The sequence below is a fragment of the Varroa destructor genome, unplaced genomic scaffold (genome assembly GCF_002443255.2).
Source record: "Varroa destructor unplaced genomic scaffold, Vdes_3.0 BEIS01000003.1, whole genome shotgun sequence".
Lineage (NCBI taxonomy): Eukaryota > Metazoa > Arthropoda > Arachnida > Mesostigmata > Varroidae > Varroa > Varroa destructor.
In genome coordinates, this window is record NW_019211456.1 from 14,154,963 (window position 1) to 14,181,507 (window position 26,545).

At 41.3% G+C, this 26,545-nt stretch overlaps 1 protein-coding gene across 10 annotated transcripts in view; it reads right to left on the reverse strand.

Moving 5' to 3' along the window:
* Positions 1-26,545, reverse strand: part of LOC111246668 (uncharacterized) — a 231,408-nt gene that overhangs the window by 140,505 nt on the left and 64,358 nt on the right. For all 10 annotated transcript variants that reach the window (XM_086982363.1, XM_022796634.2, XM_086982362.1 and 7 more), the window contains 3 exons: positions 22,948-23,141; positions 10,293-10,357; positions 6,578-6,702 (listed from right to left, as the gene is read on the reverse strand). In XM_086982363.1, coding sequence (XP_086838489.1) covers positions 6,578-6,702; positions 10,293-10,357; positions 22,948-23,141 — 384 coding nt within the window. The remainder of the gene's footprint in view (positions 1-6,577; positions 6,703-10,292; positions 10,358-22,947; positions 23,142-26,545) is intronic.

Consider the following 26,545-nt stretch of genomic DNA (forward strand, 5'->3'; position numbering starts at 1 on the left):
TACAGAACCTGAGGTTAGTCCGTACCCATTGGAAAGGGAGACCTTATGGGGCACTGAAAGGCGAGATGATTGTGGGATCTGAGTTCTACCTCACTTCCTAGTGTACTCTTCCTAGTCCACTCACCACAGTTCAAAAGTAGCTGAGCGTCTTCCCGTCGTTGTCTGCCAATACAACTGTACAGAGAGGCCCTTGGGGACCCCTTGACAGCTCAAAGAACGCTGTCAGTAATATATCGACGCCGCGACTCTCCCTCCCGCACCCACCTAGCCCAGGCAAACGACTTAGCCAGATAGCACTACCATGAGGCACCGGCCGATATAAAGGGCCAAGAAGTTCGATGATGAAGGCTTACAAAGTTCATGTGTGTATTCGTATACCCAGCTATTGGTAAGAAAAAATCTCATGTACTATGTGAATGTATATTCTTTTGGGGGTTGAGGGGCAGGTGGCACACAAGCGACGTGTTGAGGTGTGTAAGCCTGTGGGTAACAGAGGGGTGTAAGACATTTGCGTGCGTACATTTGTCTGAAATACAACATCACGTCTGTATATGCAAACTGCACTGTCGATCAGCAGCCGAAATTATTGATCGCGTCAAAGATGGATACCAGGTAGTAGGATGTGTCATGTAAAGCAGTAGAGGGGAACTGATGTAGGTAAAAGAAAAGCTAAAATAGTAAAGTTGTTCGGGAATACCGGCCTCTGCAGACATAAATACTATATTATAATCATTATTCACTTTCATCTTGGTTGGTTACTTTGGAAGGTTAGAAACTGTAAGTTGATTTAAAGAGATGGCCTTGCCGTAGAGATCTGTCCGGATCCTAAAGCGTAAAGGATAGGCTTGCGTACTACATAAGTGAGTGTTGCAATAATAAGTCATCACTATCACATTGAAGTGGAAAAAAGCAAGCAAATAAAAAAGTTAAACGGACTATTATAACACTTCAAATGGGTACATCTTGAATTCAAAACATCTTAACTTTCCATTGGTTCCAAAGCTAACACAGAACCTTTATGCCTAATTATTTGAAGTATAACGTAATAAAAAAACACGTTTAAACTGCTATTTTCATACGCTGTAAGCACTTCGTTCTCAATTTCTCAATCTATTCAATATTCAGCACATATTTTTTTACCTCAAATTTCGGTAAATGCTCGACTTCACATAATGATTGGCGCAGATTAGTCAATATTTCAGAAGATGATTTACGCCACTACTTCACCATTAGATGGCTCAATGGCTTTCGTAACTTCAAGCCTTCACATTTTTACTGCAGTAAGCATGCGACCTCGATAGGAACCGTCTTGTGGAGCGTAGCAAATTTTTGCCTGCTCCTCTGTCTTGATACGCCGATTTCGCCGCTATTCATGTTTCCTATAGTGTTTTTTCCTGTATTGGCCTAGATCGACCTATGTGTTTGGCCTATTTTTTTCTTTTCCTCCCTCCCCGTCATGGAGGCATCCGGTTTTCCCACCGGCGAAGCTCTCCCGAATAATTAGTATCATAATTAATCGATAGCTAGGATAACGTCTTTCACTGGTGGTTTCTTCTCTATTCGAATGAGCTGGTGACTCGTTTCAAGCAGAATTTGTAAAGTGTCTGATCTCGCACCCCACCAGTCAGTTTCGCCTCAGCGGCTGTATTCGGAAGGTTCTATTTTACTATAGCATATGCCTGTGTTTCGACGTTTACGTAGGCACTTCCCGACTTTTTTCATAGATGCTTGATCGTTTCCATTGTTCGCCATGTCACGCCGCGACCTTTAGCTATCTCTCTTGGCACATCCGTTGATTCTAGTAAGAAATGTGTTCGACAAACGCATGCCTATAGAGATGCGTATGCAGGCGTGACTAAAGGGGAATTCGGATTATCGTCGGCAGATATTTACTGCAAAGGACCGTACGACCTAGCAACTCGTTGGCTGAAGCTGTAGACTGACGCGGATACATGGAATACTACGCTGATCTGTAGCGTGGCTGCCGGTAAAAAGCGGAGCATAGTGATTACGAAAGTCTTAACTTAGTATCAAAGCGAGAAGTGGCACAATCTAAATATGTCTATATAAATATTAGGTATGCACGGAGCGTATGCAGTGCTCTATTAAAACAGTAAGATAACACAGTGTGCTAAGTTTAAAATTTGTATATAAAACTAGATTAATCGTTTCGTTATGGTGGTTACTAAGTATACAGTTTTAATATACAAAGTCCCCAACATCTATTTGATCTACGAAGGTAGGTGCAGAAAATCAGTGCCGTTCCTATATTGAGCCTAGCTTATTGGAAATATGAACATTTATATACGGTGCAATCGATTAAGCAATACGCAGTGTCTTGTCACAGTAAACTTGCAGTCATTCTCAGACAATTTGGACCACGCTTTCGGGCGTCTCGGCCACTGCCACTGCCGATGACAGCTTTCGCCCATCTCTGTTACACTAGGCTTGCCATTAAGGCAAAAAGAAACTATATACAGGTTAATTAGCAGGCAAAACTGTAATTTCACTAGCATTTTTATGCAAAATGCTAATTTTCCTGAAAATATAATAGAAGCGTACTCATATTTAACATAACATTGGATAGGTGTCCATTGCCGACCGATTCACACACACGGAAATTGGCTGTTTACGCTCACTGATCAGACAAGCGACATTCGTTCGTTTATTTTCTCGTTCGAGATCAACTTCCGACCCATATACTGACCCACACATTGTACGTATGCTATGAATTTCAGCTAGTGGTACCTGAATACGTGTCTCGAGTTTTCAAGACGCTAGTGCTCTCAATAATTGTTTCAACGAAATTTCTGAACTTAACAAAAGTATCCTAGCAAGTCGATTCGAGCAAGTAATGCGTTGAACTTTGTAGTCGCAATAAGTAGGGTCAATCAGGGGACCATCAGAACAACAAACAGAAATATATATTTTAGCGGCACGCTAATCGTCCCCTTACTCAATACAGATCTTTTGGGGCCGAAAAAAAAGGCTTGCAAGTTTCAATTTTTCAGAAGAAATCCAACGCTGACGCACAATTGACTATTCTCATTTGGCACGTACAAAGTAACAGCTAATGAACGTAACTTTTTACGCGTGACAACATTCATTTTTTCCTAATTTAATCAAGCTACACGTACGGCTACCGCATGCCGCGCGTACGATATTCTAACGTCTATTATATGGTGCTAACGAAGCAAGATTTCACCTGGCAGATCCTCGCACAGAATCCTATTTGCAACGTCGACTCCAATCTATTCATTGATCGCATGTTATTCAATAAGTTTCTGCTTCTTCTGCTCAGGACAAAGAAGCCAATAGTCCTTACACTTTCTGGCCCCTTGTTTTTGCTATTGATGCGTATATCAAGCAAATCGAGGCACTCTTTTAGCCTCGTACATATTAACCATGTCCGTTGGTATACATTCGATGTAAACATCCTTCAGAGAACCGTTACCGAATACTCAGTATAGGACATTTTTATTTCAGATGAACAGTACTTTGAATTCAAATAGGGAAAGGTGGTTGACAACGAATCCTTAACAAAAACAAAAAAAAAAAGATAACTTTTTAGCAGTTGTCGTAGATTTAGCCGGCTCCGTTCGATTCAGCCCAATGGCGCGTGTTTTAAAAACGTTCATGTTAAAAATGCTGTACTCTTTGTATGCTTAAATAGAATCGAGTATGCGATTTCTGCACAGCACTGGGCTGTTTGAAAAACTTTGTCATTTTTGCAAACGGAACTGATCTTTTATTAGCTTATAACTCGAAAGAATACACTAGTAATTCATATATTTCTATATTAATATAACGCCTATTCACGGGCTCAAGCTGGCATTCTAGGAAAAACGCCTATTACTTTTTGAGCCAGCTCCACGTTGTGATTAGACGAAGCCTTGCATTTCCGATATTTGCTAGACGAGAATTATGTTCTTTTCTTAGGCGGAAGATAGGATGACACAGAATCTCAAATCCTTGCCACGGGTCACCTACCAGCTGCAGGACACGTCCCCTATGGAATCATCAATTTCTCAAGACCTATAAAAGGTGCTAAGAAAACCACACGCGCCCTCCGCTTCTCAATTTTACCCGAGCCTTTTTTATCACCTGAGTGGCTTCACCGAGTTTTTTCTATAACGCAACGATCCTACGACCGTTTTCCCTTCTTCACCCTTTATTTGGCCTAGCCTATTTCTACATTCTCCCTGTTCCTAGCAAACTCGTATTGTGACCATTGAAACACAGTGTTTCATTACCGTACCAAGACGGGAATGAAAATCGTGCAAGGTTTTTTAGGTGTACGCAATAAAGTATTCAATGTCAGACATGCGTTGTCCGACAGAAGGCACACGCTCGTGTGACATTACTGATCAGTTTTGATAACGGCACATTCATCATGGCGGAAAGACGTGCGTAACTTTCATGACCCGAATAGATCAGCAACGACTTTACATGAATTCCCACCAAAATTAAAGCTGCCTATTTTGTCCGAATTCGTTTTTCTGCGTACTGCCGGTTTTCACGCAACTTCTAAAAGATCCGAAGAAAATTTCTATGAGGCAAATGTGAATATTTTTAATTTTAAGCCCTTTAATCCAAACCAGTGAGCGTAGATTTAAGCGGCTCAAATGTACAAAAATAGCTTTAAAAAAACACTAACTGTCAGAATTTTGAAAAGTAGAATAGTGCTAGTTGAGACGTTCCGATGAGCTATAAAACTTAGTTCTCTAGATACCTGGTAGCCTTCTTTGTACTTTTTATCTCGCTGTTTTAGGCGCCTACGTTTTCTGGGAGTTGTCGTGTGTGGCCAGTTCAAACTCTAATTTTGCTCGAACAATCTGTATCTAGCATATTTGAACGATACTTTGACGATTTTATTTAGGGGATTAAGAAAAAAACCTTTTGAAAATAGTTAGAAAGTAATAACTAATTAGATCGTAATTAGTCATGATAGAACATGATTGCGAAGAATGACACGTTTTTTATGCTCAACAGTGGTTTTGGACTTACGAACCAAAGCACTCAACCAGCCTATGATCTGTTATTATTATTTTTTACGATCTAAGGTTATTGAACTCTATAGGCTCAATGCTTTCAAATGGACTTTCGAAGGTTTCTAAAAATTCGAATACGCATAAGTCGACTGTGCCTTTTACCATGTTTTTCTCACTGACATACGATAACAACATTTAAGCGTATTTATAGTGACTCTGAGTGCAAGGAACGATCAAGTTCCTTAAAGTTCAAATAAGACCATTTCACTTTATGCATTTGACAAGTATCTTTAGTTATTATGAGGTGTTCCTTTAGTTCAATGCGGTTTTAAGCATTCGTGATTGTCATCCATTGAAAGATTACTTTAGCCGGTTACTGGAAGAAACTAAATATCTCGCTGAGTAGCAAATCGCTAGTATACCAGTTGTAAACGTTTTTACCTAAAGACTGTTCAAAACATGGTATGTTGAACAAGGTGCCGCTCAGACGCTAGGCTAAGAAAAAGGGCAATGCAGCACTCGATGTTACCTCTTAGCTTTTTTGATTTTCTATTAATACACAAATTTGACCAGCTAGAGGAGGAGCGCGGCCGTCCAGGACACTGCAACCGTGGCCTCCTGTCGTGTAGCTTGCACTTCAAAAAGGCTACATCGACAACTAAAGACCATCGTTCGGCAACTGGAACAGTGCAGGAACGTGCGCGATTCATCATGTCATTCGGTCCTCAATCCTGCTTCGTTTCGTCCCCTTTTATTCGTTGGCTATGGACCCCCTTAAAACTCAGGACACCTTCTTTTCAGTTTACCCAAATCTGCTCGCAGAACGGAAGCAGCTGATCCTACTGTTGAGCTGACCGCAACCCCTAGGAACTACAGAACCCCCGCCGACCCGTGATGACAAGAGCGAAGGCCTTTTCGTTCCTTCCTTACAAAAGATGTTCCATCTGTACCCTTTCCTTTAACAAGGGGTGTATTACCGCTGCAGTACTTGTGCAAGCAGTTTAATCTCACTCGACACACGTCGTTGCTAGACCTTTATTTGTCCAACCACCCGTGCAGCTCCCTGACAACTATCGCTACATTTGGGCGCATTATATTGCACACCATATACGAAAGTACAGCAGGCGTCATATTGTTCCATCTGCTCTAGTGTTCTTGTTACGTATGACGCTTCTGTCATAAGCAGAAGCTCTCCGTACAGCATATCGAAGAAGGATTAAACAACAACATCATAGGTTCTCATGATGCTGGTGAACGACTCCAGGGTCGCTTGACCTTTTGAGGACAGGTCGAAAAAGAAAAAAAATCTACACTATTTTGTTCTGTACTCTTGCTTACAGGGACTTATCTAGCTGGGAATTCGCTGAATACTAAACCTTTTTGCAGACGCATTGTACGGAGTTTTGACAAAAATTCTTGCTAAGTTGCTGCTATATGCACTAACAAAACGCTATTCGTATTTCTATGCCAAATATACGTAAAGAGTCAACATGTATTTTGAAAAGTCTGTATTTTTGAAAAAAGACATATACAATTTCCTAGCTTTGTTTCCTGGTGCATTTCAAAGATTAGGAACAGTAGCTTACCTGCACGAACAACCGGTGGCCCCTTGGCGCCTGGAGAATCAGTTGGACATCATTATCTGCGCATGAGCTAAACATATTCAGGTCCGATACATCGACGATGGCAGTTTCCATCAAACGGTGACAACCTAAAACATATACATTACGAAGCGTATTTAGTATCGTAGTATTTTAAAGTTGGACATACCCCACGACTATGATTGGCTAGTTGGACTTCGAGCTTCAAAGCGTTTGTGCTATTAATTAGTAACCTTATAAACTGTATACTGAATTATGTCTATGTCTAAGGAATTCTTTTCCGTTAGCAACGTCCTCAGAAAAACTGGATTGACAATACGATAACATACTTCAACCGATGTTCCATCATCAATTGCCACTCACACCCTACCGCACAGATTCATAAGTAGAGAAAGCGATGAATCAGCTTTTAATCAACATCGAGAAGTTAAACCATAATCACAAGGGCCGATTTCTGATTAAAGCGTCTACGCGTTCCAAGGTCAGGCTCCAAGATCCTTGTGCAAGCCTGCCTTGCTTGCATGGTAGACCCGGCGTGTTCAGCCATGAATTCGAAATCCCTGAAGCAGCTTGCTCTCGTGTGAATGATCGAGGCCGAAAGGACGCTGCGCTCGCAAAATAATTGCCCTAAATATTCCTCAGCTAGTAAGCGAAGTAGCGGTATTTGATTTGAGTTCAAGGTCCTAAAGTGATGTGCTCCCAGGCAATGTGACTTTACCCTGTTTTACTTCTACGCTAAGATCAGTATTCGGCTTCCCAAAAAAAGCGAGAAATATGTGCAAATATGTATAGATATACCCAGAATACTGGTTCTAGATTCTAATCCTTAGCTGAGAACAGAGGCGAACCTCCGTTGCCTGTCAAGTCAAATTATTCCTACAGAGAGATTTTTCATTCGCGAAGAAAAATTGGGCCAGCTACTAAAAGAGAAAAGGCTACAGTTTGCACTTATTATCTTGCATTAAATATTCTACAGCCTGAGACAAATCATAATTTTCTAGAAAATTTGCCGATCATACAAAGTCGCATATCTATTGCGCGTCAACCTTGTGTACGAAACAAGAATACGAAATATGCTCGCAAGGCATCTAGTAGACCGGCTGACTCGTCAGCTACGTGAAATATCTTACATAATAGTTATATGGATCAAAGTCTACCTTAGAAATACTCCCGTCCGTAACAAATATAATAATAAATAAAGGAACAAATGATAGATAACTTGTTTCTAGCAAATGCCAGATCACATGATCGGATAGATCAGCGTGCAAGCTACACGCGGGCCAATGTTAAAGAATACATTGATATTGTCTTCTCTGTCACTGGATCTTTTATAATGGAAACATTTGACGGACGCCTATGCATACATAGAATAAACGCTTTGAATTAAACAGCCCTCGGACGGCTGGCCCACGACAAGGGTTGTATCTACTTCGGGCATCTAACATATGTACACCTTAGATTTATATTTGGAGTTCGTAGGATCATTTTATTTCTTTGTTACTGTTATGCTCATCAGTGTTAAGTTCCTGTTTCCGCTGACAGCGGAAGGGCAGATTCCATAGCATACAAACGAAAAAGATCTGATGTGCATGAGAAGGTAACATCCTTGTCTGTCATGTTGTGCAAATCGATCCTACGAGCCATCAAGCATGTCATGCTCCATCAGGGGGCTAATCAAACTGGGACTTATCCAGGGTTTACCCAACAGCCCTATGAAAAATAGGGCAACCATGCAAGCAGCTAATAATTTGAATAGTTCCTTATTAATCCTATTTTTTTAATTTAATTATTAATTTCAGGTAATAATGTTCGCCAATGCTGGGATTTGGATGGCGCTATGCTTTTAGAGAGATTAGCAGTTCATTGATCATAGATGCCCAATAATGTAGGAGCATGTATGATGCAATTTCCTAAAATATACATGAACGCTTTAAGCAAGTATTTATTTACCCACCAGTAAACAATAACATACAGTATATCAGAGCATTCATTGTTGTCCCTATGGGCGTTAGTGCCTCTCATATATATTTTCGGTGTGACGCCATCAAGGTAAGCGAATGCAACTCTGGGCAAATATTCGCATTGTGAGCGGCGTAGTTGATAGCAATGCTTGGTTAAAATGATGGGGATCAATAGTAGGCAGCAGCGTCAACGGTGAAAAGTATGTTTAAAATGTCAGCCAAACCGAGTTCATGTGCCACTATGCTCACTACTCTGGTATAGTCTTCAAGCAGTGAGCGAGAGTACAAACAAGCACGGTTTAGATGTTTGCTGCTTTTCTGCTCTGTTGCTGGATGCTAAATAGCTAGAGTCGCTATGAAAAAAGTAAGGAACTGCGAGGACGAGGAGGAGGAGGAGGAGGAAGAAACGTACAAGGTCGGCATCACCGGCTCTTGCGTTGTATAAATAAACAAATAATTGAAGAAATCTGGGAAAGACATGAGTGGAAGACAAACTCAGCTGGGTACGATGTAGGTGTGAGTCGGAAGAAGGTCGGGGGTTGAAAGCGTGCCGCTTAAAAACGAAAAAAAAAACTAAGTTTCTCTTGTCGATGCTGGGTAGGCTACGACTAGCCAAGCCTCGGTGCATTTGTCATTGCCAGCGGTAGTCTTCGATTTGCTGCTCTCCTAGTAGCTTTAACCCATGGTCCTGTAAGCTGTGGTTTAGGCCTGGCCTGCACAATCATGAAGGCGATAGAGTTGTGACAGGGCTTCCAAAAAAGGGACCTCTCGCTAGTTATTTCCCAGACCCGTGAGCCATATCTGCACGTCAACATTGGCTCGTATCCAAGAGGAAGTGAAAGGAAAGGCCTTCTAGCCGAACATCATGTACTCTCATCCTGTACCGCTTTAAACATGGAACAAACTAAGATCAGCCTTGGGAAAAGAGTGCCTGGTGGAAGACTAGCCGGGATAAGTGACATAGACTAGCCCTCTGGGACAAGAGATTCAGTGGTGGTCTTCAAGTTGGTTAAGGATTTCCTGGGCGGGCGGTAATAGCGTCCGCTGGCACCGCCTGTACCTTTTACAATTCGTTTCTGGCTCGTTGGCCGACTTGGTTCTTAAATTGCTCGGACGCGAAAGTGAACCGAAAAGGCTATCGGCAATAGAGCAACTATTGGGCAGATTTTCTCGCCTTTGCTAATGATACGTGTTCGCCTTGCTTTAAAAGTCATGAACGAAGACATTTTTAGATGGCATCAGCCAAGCACCGTGTTTTCGAGCTCAAAAATCGCTTCTAATAATAACGTATCCTACTCGGTGCCTTATCTCACTAGGTAATATATATTTAGAACAAAAAAAAATGTTCGGTGCTGTCAAAGAAGTGAGCTAAGGTTATAGTATAGTAATATATATATATACATATATATATATATATATATATATATATATATATATAGTAGTATAGTAATCAACTTGGAATTTTCTTTCATGCTTACGCGCTCAATCATTAGCTATTCGTTCGTTTTCTAGCACAGTTAGATATTATTACCCAACCTACCCCAAATACAACAGTTATATAGCAAAATTGATCTACTGGAATTACACACCACAGATTTGCTTCGTGTCTAGAGGGTAGGCAATGCAGGGTCGCGCTTGTAGTAAGTATGCTGACGCCATGCTTGATTTCTAAAAAAATGTATTTTGTATATTTGAATGTTGTGTATGTGGAAGTGTAGCCAAAAGGACAAGGGACTTACCAGATCGGACTTGTACGTTGATTTCTTCTACTGCTAAAGTATTCCAGTTGAGAGAATAGACCACCCTGAAGAAGAAGAAGAAGAAGAAGAAACACGGTCCAGCTGTTAATCAGCGTAGTATGATATTTTGCCGTCTATAATTTTAGTAGACAGCATAGGATAAATATATTTTAATCAAGCACTTCCATTGAATGCATTCTCCTTCATAAAGATATATAATATGAGTTGAATTCCAAACATCATTAAAAATTAGAGTATCGTGAACCGCACCGTACGTTAGGGAGACATGTCTTTATCAGAATTGTTAAAAATCATGTAAGAACATTGAAAGCGAGGATAAAATAAACGGAACAATCTGCAGCGAGTTGATATGACGATGTCGTGTATAGCTTCCACAAAGGTCTCGCTCAATGTTAGCCAGCTTGTTCTTCCGTTTATCTTGCCGTTGCTATCAAACGCAACCGGCATTTGGTTCTAAGGGATGAACGGTAATGAGAAACGCCCTATTATATCTTATTATTCTTGTTACGATAAATGGTTAGTTGTCTCCGTTTCGTGTCCTCTCTTCTTATTTCCGTATATCCCTTGATTTCAAGTTCCGCAAGGCAGTGCTGGAATGGTCAGGTGTTATTTTCGTTCGTCATAATATCTTCAGCAGTGATTGAGCGCTATGAGTGAGAACTGGCGTGTCCTGTAGTGTCAGAGAGGTGGGAATTGCCGCGCCCGGTGGCCTGCTGACCCACGAGATAGATCCATATTTTGAGGTAAGGCATTAATAACAGGTGACCTGACACGCATATAGGGCGCCTCAACGGTAACCGCAGAACTTGTGTTACATAAGCGAAACAAAAATATAGCTGTCCATGTTAGATTCTGATCGTTTACGAAACACTATGTCACTATGACCGCATAATATAATGTCTAATGAATTTCGTAAACACAAGCAGCGGCGGCGAACTTGCCTTATGAACCTTCAATTCAGCATGGGACAACGTACCTGTCCGTAGTTCTGGTATAGCTTTTGGTTTATCAAACGTACTAGCCTGAACAAAGAGGCGGACATTAAACATCAATGACTTAGGGGGGTGGTGGCTTATATAGCTTTCCATGAAAAGGCAGCTTCAGTAGAGAAGGGCGTACCTGAGGTAGCATCCTTTTTCTATTCAGTCTGCAGGGGCGCTACCAAGTCACATGTAGGCTATGTGTCGAGAAGTCGTCACGACAACGCTCGATGAATGAATGAAAAATCATCTCGACGACAGAGAATACACACGGTTAATAGTTGCCTTTTGCAAACTTTCGTCTTAGTGTATAGCTTAGAATTTTTACTCGAAATATATTGTGTTAATGTAAATGTAGCGCCATAACACTGTGCTTTGTTTTGAACATCTCCAGAACACGCCGCAAAATAGGTTACCAAGTTCATACTTGCATGTTGGGCTGCCCGAATATGAAGAAACTTATCACAAGTTCTCTCTGTGCAATGTGCCTATCGTTGTTATCGCCTTATTCATCACAACGACAAACTTTCACATTTTTGACACGGAGTCACACTTCGCCTATTACGCCCCAGATGTTACGCGGCTATACGAAGACGTCGCATAGAGATTCGCTTTTACGTCTATGGGCACACATGCCACCGACACACTCAACAGATTCACACGCCCGCTTACATATTGCTATACGACAAACGTCAACGACAGGAATTTGACACCGGCATCGATACTGCTAGTGGCAGGACGTCCTGGCAGTCGTTGCTCCTGTCAACCCAGTCGCTATAGTTTCTCAGTCTTAGTAGTTTCTTAGTGAACCCTATCCAGATCCTGTCAAAAGCCGTCAGGCGGAAAAGCTAACTCGAGTCATACAACAAAACTAAATGGAATGAGTTGCCTGCGTCACTGAAACCGCGCAACGCAAGATAAACACACCCAACGAACAGCACAGGTGGGAATTTCAACATATACATACGCAACTACGCGGAGCCAATTGACGAATGGCGGGGAAAACATTTGAGTATAGATGAACCTGTCGCCGACAACGGATTGCTGCTAATCTATTTGATGCAGAATTTACAAAACGATTAGTGTTGTAATGTTATACAGTTAGAGCATAAATTCATATGAACGTGATAAAGGTTTGAATTGTTTTTGGTCAGATTGAACCGAATTCGAGAATTGAATTGAGAGTGTGTATCGTTTGAATTTGATGACGCGAGCTCAATTACGTAACTCATAGTTTGTAATGAAGATCTTATACCGAAGGAGGACATATTTCCAGATGGTGCAGTCAGTCGCCTCTGAACGTTGCAAGCAGCTGTCGATTACTGCGTCTGACCTGATCAGGTTAAGACGTTTGATTGGTTTAGCTGACCTTGAGCAAAAATCAGCAGTACAACTAGCCTCAAGGCGTGCTGGCTGATAGATAATTACGGCTTCACAGTGCTTATTTTTCATATGATACGATACTTGACCCACCGGAACGTACATATCGAAGTCATAACCATAGTTCCCTTGAAGTCGTTCTCTAAAGATTATTTAACTCCAAATGCAGGTATCAATAATCGTACGCCCTCAAGGTTGGCGAGTTCGGTTGAGCTTTTCCGCGTGCTTTTTAATGCATAGAATAAGATTATTTTGTGCAGACTGAGTCGGTAATAAATGAGAAACTACTAATGAAATGGCGAGAGAGTGTGTTCTGTGAAGAGGGTCAATTCGACGCTTCGATTTTATCGAGGCTAATATGCCGTTAATGCCGCCCTGTGCGGCTTAGGAGGTAGGCGGTTGGGGACGTGAGTTCGCATCGATAGCCCAGCGGTTTCCGGCTGTGGGATCCTCTTCGCTCTGGGGCACTGGAGAAGAATTTTTGGGATTGGCTCCGCTCCCTCTGCGGTTTATGTCAACCTCCTGCCACCCTGGGGTATTGCCATCTGTTATCGAGCACAACAGATTCAACTACAGAGAAACTCTCGATTAAATCATTGCGATTTCATATGAAGTTCTGCATGAAGCAATCGTGTCATGTAATGGATCGGGTGTATTATATATATGCTATAATTAATTTAGTAATTTTGTTCAGCACTGCTAGATGTGCGTTCGCCAGTTTGCAATCCGAAATACCATATCAGGGCGAAAGCTTCAACGGTTAATTATGTGGCATATATGCAGCTATACACAGTAATAGTACTAATCCGAAGGACATCAGTGGCCGCTCACGCAAGACTTGCCATCTCTAACCAACTGCAATTCCCAAAAATAGTGACTGTTGGGAATCACATAAGATGTTTGCGACTTTTTGAAAAGTACCTCATACATTTGCTGCCAAACCTTTTCCTCTGGCCGGCTAATCGATGTGGCAGTTCTAGACCACTCTGTGAGCAACGTTATCTCAATAAGACCTTTCGCTCTCTGTTGCATAACCGTTTATATATATGCAGTAGGCGTTGCGGTATTTAGCACTAGACTTCATTTGGTGTATGTAATTGCACGATATGGAATGCACGAGCCAAGTGCAACGCCATATGTATGATACGCCAAATATGGGCAATTACTGAATTTTTCGACTAACGTCCTTTCCATATCCACTTCGCCTAGGGCATATCAATGCCGTAGCTATTGTTTTTTTTTAAGGAGATTACGACATGCGTTCCATTTATTACCGAGGTAAAGGAAGCTTACCGGAACTGATCCAATGCAAGAGCCCATGTCCTGCGCTATAACTTCAGCGAAATGCATGACAGTTTCAAAACGGTACCGAAAAAATTACGAAGCAGCCTCTGGACGTCTTGTATACACGCTTTCGTTACCATCGGCGTGTGCTTTCCGCCACAGAGGCTTTATCATTTTGGGATCTGTCCTTATGCTGAGCGGCATTACTTAGAAAAACCATGGACATCACCTGCACTCATCGTATCAATTATTTACTATTAATAGACGCTGAAGCTTGCTACTGTGTGCAATAGCAACACACATTCACCAACTATGAGAATGTTCGCATTTGTTTCATGTTATATTGCTAGTCCTCTAATCGTTACCGTTATAACTACCTTGACCGATATTCTTCACCTTGACAGAGTAAGTTTCTATAATTGATATCGCTCACCCAATAGAATACAGTAAAGCACTGGATTCGACTTTCAGAGTCATTAGGGTTTTTTTTTTGTTTTTTTTTTTAGCTCTGAATATAGCTGGCAGCATCTGGCATTGATGTAGCTACGAAAAGCGTACCTTACATATCTATAATATGCATCAAAATTGAATTAGTAGTAGCACCATTCGGGTGCAAGCCTTTCTACTATACAAAACATAAGTGACGCAAAACGCGTCCCAGATTTGATTGGTGGCTATGTGCGGTCCGTTGTGGCTTCGTGTTGAATCGACAAGACTGACCACCATCTTCAGCCCCAAGTAGAAGCACGCTAGATTCGTAGAGCTGGAAAACAAATAGCGAAAGCCAACCTGGGTCGGCTCCATCCGCACTAAAACTAATTGCTGTTATTCTGTTATATACATATATATATAGTTACAATTATAGTTACAGTTATCATTATCACGCTTCAGAGAATCCACTGTTGCATTATTCGAGCCATCTTTGATTTCCTGCATTATTCCATTACCTCGTTCTGGCAATTTACCTAGCATCGGTAATCCTGTACTTTCGCTGCTATTATCGGCCGTCGCTCCGCTGCTGTTGATTAAATCACCCAAATAATTATCTCACTTTTCTAAGTTGAGGCAATAATATTTGAAATCTTATGTAAATATCCATGCCGTTAGAGCGACTAATAAACTTTCAATAAACAATAAAAAACTTAATTGTTTTCTCTCGTTCTAAATCATTAATATTATATATATATATATATATAAAGGAAATATATTTGACTCTAAAAAAAGTTTTTTTTTTTGTTCTTCTATTGTTCTTTTTTAAATGCTTGACAAATTATTTACCGTTGTTGCGAGAACTGTTCGAAGTTGTTTGTCTTTTTTAGCATGAAATCGCCTCTCTCAAACATCGAGTGTCGTTTTTCCCGTAGTGTTTTCTTGTCAAGCTTTCACCTAATGAATCATTGAAGCCATTTTCGAGCTGGTCGGCACGGAATACTTCACTTTTATTGGTTTAAGAGCATAGCATTATAACGCGACTGTCTTCGTTATAAATGTATTTTTACTTTGAGGCCTATAAGGGGCAGCTGCAGATCAGAAAAAAATACGTCTGCATCGTTTTCAGCAGGCGTGACTGGACCCAGCACAGTCAACCTATACATTACACAGCATTAAATATTCCTGTCTCATTTGGATCAGGCGCTGCTTTACCCTACCTACTATTGTTCAACATAGCGCCGATCCTTGGCCAGGCCATTCAGATCGATGGCGCTGTCTAGGACCCGCGTGTGGAACGCAAGACAGCGCTTTCAGTAGCAGCAGGGTAGTTGACGCTTCGATTTAATTAGGTGCACGTTTCCTATAAAGTTGGCTAAGACGACTTCGAATGAGAGCGGAAAACCGTTGAAATTCTTACATTTATTACAAATAATGGAGGATCCACATAATTGCTCGAAAGCACTTCACTAGCTAATTGACCAACTTTCGTCAAGGACCAAATGCGCTTCAAAGTAGGCCTATTTAAAACAACCTCAATGGTACTGATGAGGTAGGTTAGGGAGCATGAACACGATTGCATCTAACGCTGTTTTCCGCTAGAGTTATTACGATATTGTGTATTTTTATATGTTATATCGTGTTGGAACGAGCTCCAAACTATACTAGTAAGCCTTAAGTACGTTTTCAACGAATGGTATACGTTACCTAAATTTTTTAAGGTGATTTTACGAATGAATATTTTTACATCATCACGACAAGTCTAGTATTAGAGATGTGTCTATTTTACTGAAAAATATAGGTATAGACTTAGGCATACGCTTATTTTAACATTAGCACAAGAGAAATGAATTGACACACTTTGCTCGGTAAACGATACACACGAAGGGTATGAAACGCTAGTAGTTGGCAATTTGTAGTTTAGTAACTAGACGGTGTTGCATATAGACTAGTCTATAAAAACCATTGTTACAAAGATGATAATTGTATAGCAACGATAACAGATAGATGTTCTCTCACGAACGCATGGGCCATTGCAGTTCGAAAAATATACGCTCTCCTTGTAGAATTCGGAAGACGTACTATTTTGCTACAAACAGCTAGAAGCTACCACGAAAGACCATTTTACGCATCCACGAGTATTCTGACCTCTTCGTAACCGCTCAAGACTGTTAAAGTAAACGCGGCGTAACGTGAAATTGCGTCAAGTGAATCAGGCCATACCGTTGCCAACAAACCGTAGCGTAAACTTTTCGCTATTAAATCATCCCGAACCGAACTTCTAATCCTGCCGCCTTTCGAATAGATGCATATTAATTTGTCTTGCAGATCAGGTGATACTTGTCTCTGCTACAACATCCTTATTTTTGCCTTCTTCTAATTTTGTGCCTCTTCTTAATGGGAAGCTATTTCTTTGCTCGACAAAAACGCTTTATAAAAATGATGTGTTATTATATATATATAAGACCTGTCTCTCAACAAACAATAACACAGAATGACAGAGCAAAAAATGGTCACTTTCTATTCAGTAACTTTATGTAATGTGTGCGTAAGTGAGACGCATATAATAATAAAGGCACGATTTATAAAGCTTACGCTGCTGTGATAGCATGTCGAGATAAGTTCGGATAGGTTAGTTTTCTTGTTATCGCAGAATAGAAAGCATAAAATGATGCTAAAATCTAGAGAGTCTAAAAATCTAGAGGAAGCCAGTCATACCTATCATTGCGCGATACTTTCGGGCTCTTGAGGATGGTCAATATTATAACAGGTCTACAGTCGACGCGACCGGTAGAAACGTTTACTTCTCCCCGATCGGTTAGTTAAATATCCATAAACAACTTCATCCACTGTCTCTGTTTCAACTCTTACGTTCCATCAGGTAGCTTGCTCCGAGCGCGAAACGAATCGAGTGTTTACTCCGTGTTTGATCCTTGATTACGAAGTGTACCTATGGTTAGCGGCAAAATACGTTACCCACTAAGCTAACACAGGGAGATTGTCTCTAGGTCTAGCCTATTTTACCTGCCTTTGTCTTTATTTTGCTTGCTTTATAAGGCTGGCTAACCATCGGTTCATACTTAGTCAACGTTCAAAACTTACGGCTCTAAAATCAAGATGTTTTCTTTCTATCGTTGCGACGGTGCCATAAGTGTTTTGATACAAGTATCTCATGAAGTTATTCCTAGTACTGCTTTCTAGCGCTGAGGGCGTCAACGGTGCAGCATTGCTGGTAGAAATCTTTCAGATAATTTTATAGTTCCTCAGGTAACGTCTAATACTCAGGGAAGGTATCTTCATTCTGCTGAATCGATTTCCAATGCACTCACTTGTCCCTCTGTGCACGTCACTTCAGCCCATTTTTCCTCCTTTTTCTCCGTTTTGCCTTCCACGACAAATAACTGTGTCCTCCAATGAATTGCTGAGATGAACAGAAAGAAAGGACAAGCATGTGGCAAAACTGTACTTAATACGGAACTGTTCTGATAGGAGCGGATCGATGTGTCCGGTACAAAAATAGGTTTCCTTTGGATGCATAGTTTTATGGATTTGGCACGCCGCAATACTACCGGGAGCATGGTCGAAGGAAAACTTCAGCGAGAATACGCCCTGTCTGTATATACGACTACCTAAGAAGTATGTGCGAGGTCAATTTTATGTAAGCACCATGGCCTAATTTCCAGCAAATTAGATATGACCAACTGGTAAAAGAACAGATTGAACGCTGATAGGCTCGACAGCAGGCTCAATTAAACCCGATAGCGAAGGTGCTCTAGGAACATCAGTTCCCGTCTGCAGTTGATTAAAAATGGCTTCCATGGCTGGAATGTTTTTAAACAATGAACAATTTATATAGGGGATATCGTAAGGGGGTAACAGTGTTGCATTGCCAAATTAGTGCTACGATAAAAGGTGCTATTTGCACCGTATTTGTAGCTAGAATACCTTTCCGACAGCTCTATGCTAAATCTAGAAGCAATACACATGCATTACAGCCATTGCATTGCAAAAACTTCTCTCCTTCTAAAAAAAAGTCTTAACTCTCCGCTATGTTCAGGTCCTTTAGAAACGCTAGCCCTCTGATCAAAGTCAACCGTGCAAACGATTTTGTTTCAGCCGCTTAGTCTTTCCGACTCTGAATGCAGTACAGACGTTTCATTTACCCAGGGCGGTAGTCTGATTGAATCCGGGTCGCCATTCTTCGGCTCCTGCGCTCTGCAGGTGCCATAACACCTTGCTTATCATCGCTAACCATAGTACGACGTTGCCACGATATTGGCGAAATGTTACCGAAAGATGTCCTTTGGTACGTACCTACGCTTACGTATCTAGCTAGACATCTGTGTGTGCTCTGGAATTTACTCTTCTCAACAAACAGGCCTCTCCCTGTCTACACCCTTGATACTGCCTAGCGACTGCCAAAGGCTGCCGGACTCAACCGTTAAGTAATAGTGCTCACCGCGACGTTCTATGAGCCGCTCCCTACTCTCACATAGTACACATAAGGCCAGTGCTTTTGTAGCGTGGTACGCCGCGTCGTCCCTGGCATTATGAAACAGCATTCAGGTTTGTAGCATGGAACACAGCTGTCGCATCCCCGAAAGCTGCACCGCGGGCTGGAGTTCACCAACACCTGTCAACAGAGAACAGCGTTGAAGGACATTTGCCCCGTTGCCAACGGCCAGAAAAACCTCCACTAGCGGGAAGGGATATAATGACATGGGGAAGTCAAGTTTTTTGTAGCGCATTGGGACGGCAGGTGATGCTACCGCGCCTACGGATGCCACAATCACCACCGAGAGTAACAGAATAACAGCCATTTCGATCGAGGAGGGCTTTCTTTAGCCTTCGAATAAGCACTGAAGCGGTAAATGCCCCTTGGAAAATTGGGTATTCTTTGTGGTCTCCGCTGCTACTGATCCTGTCCTTCTGACGGGGAAAATGCCAGTTTCACTTTTGCTACCGCCATGTTCATGGCGCTTAAAAGTGCAATTTCGCATGGAAAATAAGGAAAAAAAATGCTTCCGCACTCACAAATCCACTCTGAATTTTACCAGACAATATGGCGAACACATAGAGGTTACCTTAGACCATGCATGCACAACATTATATATGTATATACAACCCATACTTCTTGTGCGTTGCTTTAGACAAGCAAATAGAAATGTTCGTTTCACAGGTTAGGCAGCTGCCAACCTACCTAGACGTTAAAATTTGAAGAATTCAGTTTCATTGTCATGAAGGCAAAAAAATGCCAGCTCGAAATTACTTTTACAGCTGCTTAAGCTAATATTAGTTCCAACAACGAAATTGCAATATCATTCAATCTTTTCCTACTCTTACAATACAGCTTTGAGAAAAGGCCGCAACAGGTTATTTTTTCTAACAGGACTGCAATTCATAACTTAAGCATCACTTTTGTATGTTTCTTTTCCATCCCTTCCTTGCATCTGGTGTCTCTCCTTTAAACTTACGCATGCAAATCCATTTTGTATCTGAAGTACTCCTTTTTAAACCAACTTTTTGTTCTGTCCTTTACAGAGCTCGTTCCCTGGTTTGTTTAATGTTACGGCTTTTCTTTCCGCAGCACACACCCTCTGTTTGCTTCCACTGTGGACGACGCGCGCTTGCTGTTGGTAAGCGTTCATTGCACCGCCCGGCCAATACTGCAGACCGAGTTTGCAAGGAGACGATGAAGACGACCATAAGGTGTTCTGTTGTGGGCTTTGTCTCGATCACAACCGCGATCACTTGAAAGGTAAATGGTCGGCCATTCGGACCTAGTTTGTTGCGGTAGAATAGAGACCTAGAAGTTGCCGAACAGGAGACAGGAGTGTATGCACGGATGACGTGCACGCGTTGTTCCGAAAAATAATGGCGTTCAATGCTGGTGCTGCAGCGGGTGCTATCATCGATATTTTATAAAGCATCGATATAAATCTAAGGCATACTCTGACCGCATGGTTCGCTCTTGCTTCTTCGCTCGCTTTCGTTGCTGTCGCTAATGTTGACTGTATTTCCCTTCCTTCTCACGCAATGGCAGAAACATGCCCGAGCCAAGTGGGAAAAGTAGAATGATCAACGAAAAATGCAACTCGCAGTCGCTTGAAGAAAACGAGATTTCTAATTTGTATTGACATCGTGAGGTTTCTCCTTTCCATATACACAGACGTAAAGAGATGACGCTGCAACAGGATCCGATAAGCCTGGGACACGGATACAGGCCGGCGAAGTGATAACAGAACGATGTGGTGTGCGTCGCTGCCGGGGTTTTCATCGCTCTTTGTCAGTCCTAGGTAGCAACAAGTGCAGTCGTAAACTTTGAATTGGCAAAAATTAAAATATGTCGATGTGGAAAAGGCGTCCCCTTGTCGTTTTTTCGAAGGTGAGGCCTTCAATTTATTAGGCACGGGGCAGTGTTATCACGTGCCTTGAATCTGCGTCTGCTCATCTGACCTGGATGGGTTGGGTTGTTCGGTTTTTCCCATTTTTGTTGTATACTTTGCAAAATGGGCGGTGCAAAACGCAAAAGGTAAAGAATAGAATGTGAGAATGATAAAACCGAAAGACATGGCGTAAGTGAGTGAATCATCAAAATCGTTTCGTGTTGGCCCATTAGTAAAACGGGTGCTTGATACGGACGAAAATGTTTTGACGCCGGCTGTATCCAAAATAGCCATGCGCACTAGTGTTAATCATCATATAGTACACTAGACCAGAGGCTCAAAGGAGGTTATCTTGAATAAGGGATATGATACACTTAAATTTATTCCAAGCTGCCATTGCTATAAGCGTCAACCAGCAGTAGCGACAACATTTTAAAAGATGATATACTTTCCTTTCGTACTGTCGTCGTTAGCAGTATCAACAAAGTGCCAAAGACTTTAGCGGAATGAGGATCATTTCAACTCGATTCAACGTGTGGAATGGTGGCCATCTCTATGAAGTACGCTTATTTCCATAGTGGTTATCATATAAGAACCTCTTACGGAGGTACTTGCGCAGTACAAAAAAGAATCAATGAACTATGAGTTGCGCTTCACTGTGCTAGCATTTCTATTTTTGAATTATGAGAAACTATACATCTAGATATTCTTTATTCTTTTGACAGCAAAAAGAAAGAACTAAGCCGTTTTTGAAGATTTCCATCGCTCCGGTTGTTTCTCAGTTCTGCTAACCCACTCGTGCTAAAGGGACGAATACTGAAACAATCCTTTTTTTTTTTGTAAATGCAGTTCAGTGTACTTGGATCAGATGTGAACGCCGTCATTCTATATCTTTGCATAGAAAATGGGTCTAATTAGCTAGTAGACCACAAAATCTTAGAGCACGCATTTAGGTGACCAATGCGCCTATGGGATGTCAAAGCACAGTTATGGATACAAACAGAGCTTACAAAAAAAGCTTTTAATTCGTGATATTGAAATAAAGTGCCTACTACTAAAAACATTTTACTCTAAACCAAAAACTTAATGCTTTTTCACTAGTGTTACAGTTTACTTTTATTAATTTTTATTTTTCTATCCATGTATAGGGTTTTGCACGCTGTGTGTACAGGCATTTCATCATGTGGGCTCGCTTCTTGTTTCTAGGCGCTAAGGCGAGATATCTAGGTATGTGAAGATCACAGTGGGGTTTATGTTAGTGCGGCAAAGGTTCCGTCTGGGAGGACGGTCATCCGGGCGCAAATATGGTTACCTCTATCTATAGGCTAGGTTTTATAACAGTGTGGAGAATAAATGTTGCACTGCTATGAAACCAACAAGTTCAAATCATGTTAAGTCTTTTAACGAAAAACATAATGTTAAGTGTCGATGCTAATGCAACGCAGAGGCACAGTTGGCAGTGATAATTTTTGCTAGTAGAAAATTATCGAACATAAACCATCTCTCAAAGATCAAAATTGTTCCTTTAAGCTAATCTCTACATATCGAAGAATAGACATCATTATTAGGTGACTATGACTGGGACAAGAGTATTCATATAGTGAAATAAGGAAAGTCTCGTTGATTTATATTGGTGGTATCTACGTTTAACCCTTTGCATGCAGTACATTGGGTTAATTATGCTTGCGTTTTATAAACAAGGAATCCGTGGTCAGACATCGAGGTTAGCTGTAAGATCGAAGATGCATTTGGGTACTAGAATCAGCCAAGAATTTTCCCAGGATCAAAATTATTTTCAAAATGTATTTTTTTGTCCTTAATGGGTGTCAACGTTTTAATGGTAGCCAACTGTAGAATGTACGCGATTTAAGAAAGATAACATCCTAGAGGTTGTCTGATGCTTTGGTTAGCAAAAAGAAGCAAGCTTTAAAATAACCTATTACGGAGATTATTGACAAATGCTCGACAGGACCTGTTCGCCGTTGGGCAGACACGTAATGTCCCAGATTTGGATATGCCGTAAGTTAGGATTACGTACACTTCATGGTCCACAGGTTTTAACTAGTTTCATCAGCTTAAATTAACGATTCCCATTTCTCAAAGAACCTGGATAGTGCTGAAGCCTAACGTAGATTAGCGGTAGGCTCCATCCATAAATGGAGCCGCGGCACTTACGTAAGAGTAACGGTCTCAGCTATCTTTCCTCTTCTCAGTGCATCGCTTTCGGAAGACGTGTCGATGTCAGGCTTCCAGTGCAGACTAAGCCCTTTGCTCTGAGCTTCTCCTTGCGAGGGGCTCTCATTATGAGGTCTCTCCCCACCATGAAGAACCATTACCACACCACCTTGGACCCCACACTGGTTGGTAACCTGGAATGCAATCATCCGCGAAGCGCACAATAGTTATCGGACATAGAAGTCGCAGCAGAAGTAAATCTAAAGCATGGTGACCTATACTGCGTTTTCCTCCCCAGCAGAGGAGAACTTAGATTATAAGTTCTCTATTGCTGTCTTTATTTCCCCGTTACAGATAATGTGTATTAACATTTTTCCTTGCCGTCCTGTTACTGCAAAGTATGTAATCTCGCCTGATCCTACCAATTCTATAAATTATAGTCACCGTTTCTATTATCACATCTTGAAGTCTGCAGGCTTTCCGGCAGGCTCCACTTTGTTAAGTTAAGATAAGTTTTACTCGATTTGAGTATAGCTGACATTCGTCTTTTAAGCTCTCTTCCTGCGACTCAGTTGAAAAGCTTCCTGTGGCGGTGTATTTTTAAGCTTGTTTTTTTCATTTTGCGTATACGCACACACTCATACACACATTGTATGAGTATAGCTAGCTGCTCCATTAGATTCGAGCAACAGCTCTGCCCTTGACATCCCGCTTTTCCGATTACCTCCTATTGCAAGGATGAGTCTCGCTCCACAAATCCATCTAGGCGCAGGCGAGAAGAAGTTCGTATAACACTTAGGTTGATCCGACTCCCGGATTTCATCCCTGCCCTTTGCCATCGACAGACGATTGCCATATTGCTTCCACTACCTTTGTCAAGCCATATACTGTTCGAATACCCCATTCCTCGAGAGGCGAAAAACGTTAAGCAGTGTCACAATCAAACTGATTTTCCCATCGCCCATCTGCGCCCAATGCGGTACAGAAACCTCGCAAAAAAGTATCATAAGCGGGAAACCTAACCAAGCGGATTGGATTGGTTCGTGTCGTCCGCATATCCTTGGCGAGCAGGGATAAAATCCCACATAAAGATCACTTAAAGAGGCTAATTTGGATATATCTAGGATAGTCATAAAGTTAGCTGTGACCGCCCAGGACCTCCGCTTCTCGAAGAGCTTTTATAAATTGTGGAAAGCTTTTAAAAACTCATCGGATTGTAAGCAAGCTTTCGTTAGTAGTAGTTACGGCAGTCAATAGTGGGTGAAGATCAAGGTAAGGATTAGTTTACTGTCGTATATAATATTATCATCAGTGTATTTTTATTTGGCAAAAGCGTCACTAGAATTTGAGGTTTGTCGTGTGTGCTATACAATGATGAACTTTAACAGACAATTATTACATACTGGCGTTGGATCGAACCGAAATAAGTCAAAGTGACATACAGATAAAATTAGGCGACGCGAAATTCGAGATTGCTCAATTAAAGATGGAGTCGTGTTTTAGCGTTCGCTTATACAATGGTAGCCATCTTCGGTATCTGATAAGACCATTGTTAAGCTCTTTCATTCTTGGAGGCACTAGCTATATCTTGGAAAGTTTTACCCTCAAATTTGGAAACTGAGAAATCATTATCGACCGGTAACGCTACGCAAAGACGATGACACCTATGCGAAAGAACTACCTGGTCTTGACTAAAGTGGCTCAAACTTTGCTAAGATTCATCCTCTACCTGAGCTGAGTCGAGCAAGGTCATAAATTTACGAGATGTGATGCAGCCAGAGACTTTTACCCGCCCAAGACTGATACGAGTGCCGAAAAGAATAATATTTTTCTCTGAAATTATTTTTATTGCTGCTACTGAGACTATGATCGATACTAATAGCATTACCAATAGGCAACAGTTGACACGAGAGGCTTCTCAGTTTTTCTGCATTTTCAATTCAGAATTTGAATAATTAGACCAATCCGAATGCAAGATTCTAGCAGACTACAGGAAATTTGTTAAAATACAGGGCGAGACAGTGACGAATACGGTGCCCGCCAGTATATTTGACAGCTAGTTGTACAAAATAAACTTTTAAGTTGCCGCTTAAACGTCAATTGAATGTCCAACACTGTCATAGTAAGCTTTGGCCCAGGAAGACGATGCTATAATTGCCCTCTATTCAGTTCGAAAGAGGTTTTTTCACGATTTTTGCGATAGAGCTCTTCTGTTGACAAATCAAAAGCGGGGGCTTCTATTCTTTACAGAGAGCTGATTCCTCCTCCTGGTACAGCATTTCCACTGAAACCTTAAGTTATCTATATAAAATAAAATCAGCAATTCAGACTTCCTACGTTCGACGCACGACTACAGCCTAGTTAGGTACGTGAGTTTTACAGGAAATAGCTTTTCTGATGGCTTATTTATACCATACACGCAGTTTGTTTCTTAATCGAAATTTTCTTATTGACGCCGTATATTCACTAAATTATTATATATATATATATAAAACTTCTAAAAGGCTAGCAACTAATGCAGCGGGCGTGTAACACTGAACACGTCATTGTATAGGAGTTGTTCCATCGAAATGATAACTCGTGTAAAACTTCGCATGTGTCTTCGTACTCGTACAATTGATTCATCGAGGGTATTTCAGTATCAGCGTTAGCCTACACGACGTACAAGGTGCAACATTTAGGTTGAAAAGAGTTTTTTAGTGAGAGCTCACATTGATTTTTAATAGTTGCAACAGACAGCAGGGCCTCTCGCCTTCCCTTGCATAATGGACTCATCAAATAACAGTTTGTTTGTCAACAGTATTCCTAGGTAAGTAAAGAAGTTAACGTATTCGGTTATCAAACGGAAGAGAATTTGTCGCGGCTAGTGACCTCCTGCAGCAGAACGATTGCATACGTCCTTATAATGTCAAGTTCGATGAATGTCACCAGTGCTTGCCGGAAGTGATAGAGGTTGATGCAAAATGAGACGAGGTTGTCGGCATACAAAAAGAAACCTTTAATAGGTTTTAGCTTTCTAATACTTAACTTACAAGCGATATCTGCTCTAGCTACAACATATAGCAACAAACGTGTACGGTCTGCGGACTCGGATTCGTCATGACCCGCCGCCCGTGTCACCCTGTCCGTGTAGACAAGTTTGTACAATAAAAAAGGTCAACTCACCTTACCTGTCGAAAAGCATATCGACTAGGAGATATCGTATAGGAGTAAATCACTATTCTTAAATAATTTAGCAACTTTTGCCCTTTTTACTTTTAGTTATAATCCGCACGCTTAAAACAGTGCCTTTCTCGGTGCAGTACAATATAATACTCGGTCGATTAACACTCGTTGTTTATATTCGTTTTTCGAATGCAGGTGGCGCGTGTGTAGCAGAAGCGACAATGGATGAAAAAATAAGAGATACCGCATTAAAGAAAATATATAAAGAAGAAGGTTGGTTACACCCCACAAACAGCGAGGGTCATGTGTGTCTCCTCATACGACTGCTTATCTATAGTATCCTACAATACGCACTCACACGCTACCAATAAATCCATTTTTTTTGCCTATATTACATTTTGTGAAACCAACAGGAGGGCTCCTGCTTAAATGG